The sequence below is a fragment of the Salvelinus namaycush genome, chromosome 27 (assembly GCF_016432855.1).
Source record: "Salvelinus namaycush isolate Seneca chromosome 27, SaNama_1.0, whole genome shotgun sequence".
Classification (NCBI taxonomy): domain Eukaryota; kingdom Metazoa; phylum Chordata; class Actinopteri; order Salmoniformes; family Salmonidae; genus Salvelinus; species Salvelinus namaycush.
The window spans coordinates 4,345,609-4,354,538 of NC_052333.1; the positions used below are offsets into that span (position 1 = coordinate 4,345,609).

The window sequence follows — 8,930 nt, forward strand, 5'->3', positions numbered from 1 at the left end:
TACAATAGTCTCTACTTGAATTCCATTTCCCATTCATGTCATTCATAGAATAGGGCGTAGGGTCCAAGTCTCCTGTATTCTTCCTGGTTGAGGCTCCATATTAAGTCCATTTGTAGTGAAGCAGTTCAACCCGAGTTCCAGGGTTCTAATGAGGTGTTTGATTGGACAGATAGTCACAGTTTCTGTTGAGTAGTATGATATGATTGGTTGAAAACAGAGTGAAAGGTCCCGTTTAGGAATAAGATTGGAGGAACAGTGATATGATCCAGCTCAAGGATATGTTTGGGTTGGTGGAGGTAAACGAGATAAGGGGTGGTCTTCTTAAAGTGAGGGTGGACAGGGTCAAGGTGGCAGTCACATTATAACGACATAACAGAATTAAACTGAAGCGTCTACAGGGCCTCTGTGTCTCAACAACTCTATGAACTACCGCCATTCAGGGAGCTTGTGGTCGTCATGGACAACAGGGTAGTCCCATAGCTGTAAACTGTACGGGACGGATGGGGATATGGCTCTAAGGTCATTACACAGTCATGAAACATAATTTTACGGTTTCCCTGAAAGATGCAATAATATACCATTAGGAGTACAGGATTTAACTAGAAGTCTCCTGGTGGAAGCAAAACTCTTCCAATACTATGACCCACATCTAATCCCTATCGCCCCTACAGACAGTATAGTATACAACCTAATCCTTATCACCCCTACAGACAGCATAGTATACAACCTAATCCCTATCGCCCCTACAGACAGTATAGTATACAACCTAATCCCTATCGCCCCTACAGACAGTATAGTATACAACCTAATCCTTATCACCCCTACAGACAGCATAGTATACAACCTAATCCCTATCGCCCCTACAGACAGTATAGTATACAACCTAATCCCTATCGCCCCTACAGACAGTATAGTATACAACCTAATCCCTATCGTCCCTACAGACAGTATAGTATACAACCTAATCCCTATCGCCCCTACAGACAGTATAGTATACAACCTAATCCTTATCACCCCTACAGACAGCATAGTATACAACCTAATCCCTATCGCCCCTACAGACAGTATAGTATACAACCTAATCCCTATCACCCCTACAGACAGTATATAATACAACCTAATCCCTATCACCCCTACAGACAGTATATAATACAACCTAATCCCTATCGCCCCTACAGACAGCATAGTATACAACCTAATCCCTATCGCCCCTACAGACAGTATAGTATACAACCTAATCCTTATCACCCCTACAGACAGTATATAATACAACCTAATCCCTATCACCCCTACAGACAGTATATAATACAACCTAATCCCTATCACCCCTACAGACAGTATATAATACAACCTAATCCCTATCACCCCTACAGACAGTATATAATACAACCTAATCCCTATCGCCCCTACAGACAGTATATAATACAACCTAATCCCTATCACCCCTACAGACAGTATATAATACAACCTAATCCCTATCACCCCTACAGACAGTATATAATACAACCTAATCCCTATCACCCCTACAGACAGTATATAATACAACCTAATCCCTATCACCCCTACAGACAGTATATAATACAACCTAATCCCTATCGCCCCTACAGACAGTATATAATACAACCTAATCCCTATCGCCCCTACAGACAGTATATAATACAACCTAATCCCTATCGCCCCTACAGACAGTATATAATACAACCTAATCCCTATCGCCCCTACAGACAGTATATAATACAACCTAATCCCTATCGCCCCTACAGACAGTATATAATACAACCTAATCCCTATCGCCCCTACAGACAGTATATAATACAACCTAATCCCTATCAGCCCCTACAGACAGTATATAATACAACCTAATCCCTATCACCCCTACAGACAGTATATAATACAACCTAATCCCTATCACCCCTACAGACAGTATATAATACAACCTAATCCCTATCGCCCCTACAGACAGTATATAATACAACCTAATCCCTATCACCCCTCAGACAGTATAGTATACAACCTAATCCCTATCGCCCCTCAGACAGTATAGTATACAACCTAATCCTTATCACCCCTACAGACAGTATAGTATACAACCTAATCCCTATCGCCCCTACAGACAGTATATAATACAACCTAATCCCTATCACCTCTACAGACAGAACACCAAGATAAATAGATGTGTATGTGCACAGCTTGTAGACAGCGAAAACACAACCCATCTTCTGGTCTAGTCCTGACTGGCACACACAAACACATTAGCACACAATTTAGATTAAAATGTGTGAACCAGAACACACACACACACACACACACACACACACACACACACACACACACACACACACACACACACACACACACACACACACACACACACACACACACACACACACACACACACACACACACACACACAAAATCATGTTGCAAAGAGGTAAACCACAAGCCTATTGGTTGTGTCCCAAATGGGACCCTATTCCCTATATAGTGTACTACTACCCTAAATGCCCTGGTAATAAAAAGTAATGGACTATAAACATTATAGATTTACTATTTGAGACACTGCCAGGGTCCCTAGAAGCTGCTTCCTGCCAGGGTCCCTAGAAGCTGCTTCCTGCCAGGGTTCCTAGAAGCTGATTCATGCCAGGGTCCCTAGAAGCTGATTCATGCCAGGGTCCCTAGAAGCTGATTCATGCCAGGGTCCCTAGAAGCTGATTCATGCCAGGGTCCCTAGAAGCTGCTTCACGCCAGGGTCCCTAGAAGCTGCTTCATGCCAGGGGTCCCTAGAAGCTGCTTCATGCCAGGGTCCCTAGAAGCTGCTTCATGCCAGGGTCCCTAGAAGCTGCTTCATGCCAGGGTCCCTAGAAGCTGATTCATGCCAGGGTCCCTAGAAGCTGATTCATGCCAGGGTCCCTAGAAGCTGCTTCACGCCAGGGTCCCTAGAAGCTGCTTCATGCCAGGGGTCCCTAGAAGCTGCTTCATGCCAGGGTCCCTAGAAGCTGCTTCATGCCAGGGTCCCTAGAAGCTGATTCATGCCAGCTGAGGACTTGTGTGTGTTTGTGTGTCTCTGTCTGTCTGTCTGTCTGTCTGTCTGTCTGTCTGAGATGGATGGAGGGGGTGGGGCTGGAGGAAGAAGGGAGGAAAGGGGGACAGAGGTGGATGGAGGGGGTGGGGCTGGAGGAAGAAGGGAGGAGAGGTGGATGGAGGGAGTGGGGCTAGAGGAAGAAGGGAGGAGAGGGGGACAGAGGTGGATGGAGGGGGGGGGGCTAGAGGAAGAAGGGAGGAAAGGGGGACAGAGGTGGATGGAGGGGGTGGGGCTAGAGGAAGAAGGGAGGAGAGGGGGACAGAGGTGGATGGAGGGGGTGGGGCTGGAGGAAGAAGGGAGGAGAGGGGGACAGAGGTGGATGGAGGGGGTGGGGCTGGAGGAAGAAGGGAGGAGAGGGGGACAGAGGTGGATGGAGGGGGTGGGGCTAGAGGAAGAAGGGAGGAGAGGGGGACAGAGGTGGATGGAGGGGGTGGGGCTGGAGGAAGAAGGGAGGAGAGGGGGACAGAGGTGGATGGAGGGGGTGGGGCTAGAGGAAGAAGGGAGGAGAGGGGGACAGAGGTGGATGGAGGGGGTGGGGCTAGAGGAAGAAGGGAGGAGAGGGGGACAGAGGTGGATGGAGGGGGTGGGGCTGGAGGAAGAAGGGAGGAGAGGGGGACAGAGGTGGATGGAGGGGGTGGGGCTAGAGGAAGAAGGGAGGAGAGGGGGACAGAGGTGGATGGAGGGGGTGGGGCTAGAGGAAGAAGGGAGGAAAGGGGGACAGAGGTGGATGGAGGGGGTGGGGCTAGAGGAAGAAGGGAGGAGAGGGGGACAGAGGTGGATGGAGGGGGTGGGGCTAGAGGAAGAAGGGAGGAGCGAAGGAGGAGAGGTAATCTCGTTAATACCAAAGCAGCAGCAGGCAGGTGCCCTGATGACAGGCACAGCCAGGGAACAAAGGACTGACGGGGTTAAACAGCTGATGACCCTCACTGTCGCCCACTGCACAACACACACACACACACACAAAATAAGGGCATACTTTGCTTCCACCAGGAGACCCCTTAGATGAAATGATAGCTGGAGAGTTAGAGACAAATGGCCCTGCACTCTTCAGGCATTCCAAATGAAACCGTAATCCTTATGTAGTGCCCTACTTTTGACCTATGGCCTCTGGTCAAAAATAGTGCACTATTTAGGAAATATTTGATTCTGTTGAGTTCTATCAAAGTCATCTATTTATAAGTAATGATGTCCATGATCTTCTAGGTTACAACGCTGTTGATAAAATACCATTCCCTTGGGTTGTTAATGACCCAACCAATCACTTTTTATAACCTCTGACCCCTGACTCTGCATGTGGTTGTGATGATGCATTTTCTTCTAGATCTGACACTAAAAACTGACCCATGTAAACAGATGTAACGATCACATTCAGATAGGGAGTCTTGGCTGTGGGGGGAGAGGGGAGGGGGTTAGAGAGGGAGGAGAAGGGGGAGAGAGGGGAGGAGTGAGAGGGGAGACAGGGGAGGGGGGAGAGAGGGAGAGGGGGGACAGGGGAGGATTTCTATTTCTGTTCCTCCAGCTCACTGAGACTCAAGAGGTGAGAGTGGGGTCACCAAGGACAGGCGAGCTAAAAGGTCATTCAAGTAAAATCAGGTGAGTCTTCCGTAACATAGAAGGGCTTGTGTTGAAAACACAACAGAAGACATCAACCCCATTGATGACACATGTCGAATTCTAATCGTGTCTTAGGGGGAACAGTTCCCCCCCTGTTGTAATATGGATGGCTCATAGTAGGATAAAGTAGGGTCTTGTGATTAGAGGTCGACCGATTAATCGGAAAGGCCGATTAATTAGGGCCGATTTCAAGTTTTCATAACAATCGGTAATCGCCATTTTTGGACACCGATCATGGCCGATTACATTGCATTCCATGAGGAGACTGTGTGGCAGGCTGACTACCTGTTATGTGAGTGCAGCAAGGAGCCAAGGTAAGGCGCTAGCTAGCATTAAACTTATCTTATAAAAAACAATCAATCTTCACATAATCACTAGTTAACTACACATGGTTGATGATATTACTAGTTTATCTAGGTTGTCCTTCGTTGCATATAATCGATGCGGTGCCTGTTAATTTATCATTGAATCACAGCCTAATTCGCCAAACGGGGGATTTAACGAGCGCATTCGTGAAAAAAGCACTGTCGTTGCACCAATGTACCTAACCATAAACATCAACGCCTTTCTTAAAATCAATACACAAGTATATATATTTAAACCTGCATATTTAGTTAATTTTGCCTGCTAACATGAATTTCTTTTAACTAGGGAAATTGTGTCACTTTTCTTGTGTTCTGTGCAACTGAGTCAGGGTATATGCAGCAGTTTGGGCCGCCTGGCTCGTTGCAAACTGTGTGAAGACTTTCTTCCTAACAAAGACAGCCAACTTCGCCAAACGGGGGATGATTTAACAAAAGCGCATTTGCGGAAAAAGCACAATCGTTGCACGAATGTACCTAACCATAAACATCAATGCCTTTCGTAAAATCAATACACAGAAGTATATTTTTTTAAACCTGCATATTTAGTTAAAAGAAATTCATGTTAGCAGGCAATATTAAACTAGGGAAATTGTGTCACTTCTCTTGCGTTCATTGCACGCAGAGTCAGGGTATATGCAACAGTTTGGGCCGCCTGGCTCGTTGCGAACTAATTTGCCAGAATTTTACGTAATTATGACGTAACATTAAAGGTTGTGCAGTGTAACAGCAATATTTAGACTTAGGGATGCCACCCGTTAGATAAAATACGGAAGGAACGGTTCCGTATTTCACTGAAAGAATAAACGTTTTATTTTTGAAATGATAGTTTCCGGATTTGACCATATTAATGACCTAAGGCTCGTATTTCTGTGTATTATTATATTATAATTAAGTCTATGATTTGATATTTGATAGAGCAGTCTCACTGAGCGGAGGTAGGCAGCAGCAGGCTCGTAAGCATTCATTCAAACAGCACTTTCGTGCGTTTGCCAGCAGCTCTTCGCTGTGCTTCAAGCATTTTTTCTACCATGTTATTGACTTGTTTATTGTTTACTCCATGTGTAACTCTGTGTTGTTGTCTGTTCACACTGCTATGCTTTATCTTGGCCAGGTCGCAGTTGCAAATGAGAACTTGTTCTCAACTAGCCTACCTGGTTAAATAAAGGTGAAATAAAATAAAATAAATAAAAATTGCACTGTTTATGACTTCAAGCCTATCAACTCCCGAGATTAGGCTGGTGTAACCGATGTGAAATGGCTAGCTAGTTAGCGGGGTGCGCGCTAATAGCGTTTCAATCGGTAACGTCACTCGCTCTGAGACTTTGAAGTAGTTGTTTGCCTTGCTCTGCATGGGTAACGCTGCTTCGAGGGTGGCTGTTGTCGATGTGTTCCTGGGGCGAGGAGAGGGACGGAAGCTATACTGTTACACTGGCAATACTAAAGTGCCTATAAGAACATCCAATAGTCAAAGGTATATGAAATACAAATGGTATAGAGAAATAGTTATATAATTCCTATAATAACTACAACCTAAAACTTCATACCTGGGAATATTGAAGACTCATGTTAAAAGGAACCACCAGCTTTCATATGTTCTCATGTTCTGAGCAAGGAACTTAAACGTTAGCTTTCTTACATGGTACATATTGCACTTTTACTTTCTTCTCCAGCACTTTGTTTTTGCATTATTTAAACCAAATTGAACATGTTTCATTATGTATTTGAGGCCAAATTGATTTTATTGATGTATTATATTAAAATAGAAGTGTTAATTCAGTATTGTTGTAGTTGTCATTATTACAAATAATTTAATAAAATTTGTCCGATTAATCGGTATCGGCTTTTTTTTGGTCCTCCAATAATCGGTATCGGTATCGGCGTTGAAAAATCATAATCGGTCGACCTCTACTTGTGATATACCATAACACCTTGCAACTCAACTCTGGACCTCGAAGCCCCCTCTAATTAGGGACTGGTTTACAGCTGGGACACCAGGTGGGTACAATTCATTATCAGGGAGAACAGAAAACCAGCAGGCTCCAGACCCCATAAGGTAAGATTTTAAATCCCCTGCCATAAGATAATGGGGGGGGGGGGGCATGACAAGCAGCTGATGGAATGATCCAACCGTGTCAGTGACCATACAGACCACAGTCATGAAAGGCCAGTAGGTTTCTTCCCCCCTGTGTTACATGCTTGGATGTAGGGGACAGGAGGGGGAAATGTTTGGCAGATAGGGGAAGGGGGGGATGGGGATTGGGGGGGGGTTGTACCCCTCTACACCTCCTCTCACCGGTCCAGCACTCGGCTGTAGTCCTGTGGGCCGCAGCCCCCCTCACTCTTAAGCTCGGCAAACACGTGGGTGAAGAAGTGGGGATCGGCGTTGATGCGTAGCATCTTGGTGCTAGTGGCGTCGATGATGGCAAGGCATCGGTCCCAAAACGCCTCTTTGCCAGCCTCCACCAGGAAAGGTTTCAGTGGGTAGGAGATCTCATTGCCCATGTAGGAGTAGGACAGGTAGAGGCAGGTGAGCAGCGTTGCCTGAAGCTCGTGCTCCGACGACACCAGGTCCCCATCCACCACATTTCGACACAGCATGTAGACAAACACAACGTTGGCTGGCGTCACGAAGGCCTGATCCTGCCAGCCCTGGAGGAGTAGAGAGCGGTCCACCGCCCGCACCCACTGCACTGGGTCCGCCGGGGAGAGGTGTTTCAGCCGATAGCAGCGGCCACACAGGAACTCACCCAGGCAGCGGAGAAGTTCACTAGTGGACGCCTGGATGATGACGCGCTTGGGGGACGAAGCGCCCGTTCCTTGATGGGGCACTTTTTTGACAGAAGGTAGCTGCTGGGGATTAATGCCCATCTCATAGCTGCAGTGTCCCTGGCCAAAGCCTATCCCCAGGCCTAGTCCCGCTGGCCTGTTGTAGCTGGACAGGTTGGCACAGGATAGAGACTTCTTGACATTCTCCTGGTTGAGATGCAACACCGGGTCCTTCTGGTAAACGTTGTTGTTGTTGAGGGGGTCTCCGAGCAACCCAGGACCCCCAGAACATTTCTTAGAACCCCCTCGTTTCTTGGTGGTGGCAACCAGGCGTTTCCAGGTGAGCGCCGGGAGGAAGATTGACTGGCCCCGTTTCAGGCCGCCAGTGTGGTCTTTCTGAGTGTTGAGCGATCGGCTGCTCAGGTTCGGGTAGTGGTTGAGCGAACCGGGGCGCGTGTTGTAGTAGCTGTTCTTCCTGGATGCAGGGGACAGTGACAGTACTGCACCCATGGTGATTCAGTGATCTATTATACTGGCTTTGTGAGGTCAGATTTGGACAGGGGTGAGATGGAGGCACAGTTCTCTCCTGTTTAACTCTTTAAGTTTAGTTGAATTTAGAGACAAAACGTTTTCCAGTTGATGCTGACACTATTCATATGCCCATGATGGCATTGCCATTATCTGCAACACAAGAACAGCAAACATTTATGATGTTGTGAATAAAAAAGCAAATAGCCTACCTAACTTTAAAAAAGAATACATTTGTATATTTTTCTCTCAAACATTTACATTCGCTAATGTCCTGTCAAGCAGCGCTGTGCTCCTGCGTCCCACCAGACTGCTATTTGCACAAGCATATCAATACATACACCTCCTTCAGAAAGTAATCATACCCCTTGACTTATTCCACATTTTGTTGTGTTACAGCCTGAATTCAAAATGGATTACAAAGATTTTTTTCTCTCACCCATATACACACACAATACCCCATAATGACAAAGTGAAAATAAAAATAAAATATCTCATTTACAAGTATACCCCTATGTCAATACATTTTAGAATCACTTTTGGATGCGATTACAGGTTTGAGTATTTTTGGGTAA

The 8,930-nt window shown here is 46.2% G+C and overlaps 1 protein-coding gene across 1 annotated transcript; it reads right to left on the reverse strand.

Annotated features, from left to right (window-relative positions):
• Positions 1-7,350: 7,350 nt before the first annotated feature.
• On the reverse strand, positions 7,351-8,337 carry LOC120022188 (cyclin-dependent kinase 5 activator 1-like). The gene has a single exon (XM_038966070.1). The coding sequence runs from the start codon at positions 8,335-8,337 to the stop codon at positions 7,351-7,353; it is 987 nt and encodes a 328-aa protein (XP_038821998.1).
• Positions 8,338-8,930: the final 593 nt, after the last annotated feature.

What these genes read in the sequence shown, in the direction of transcription:
- LOC120022188 (XM_038966070.1), bottom strand. Translation starts at nt 8,337, where the DNA reads ATGGGTGCAGTACTGTCACTGTCCCCTGCATCCAGGAAGAACAGCTAC.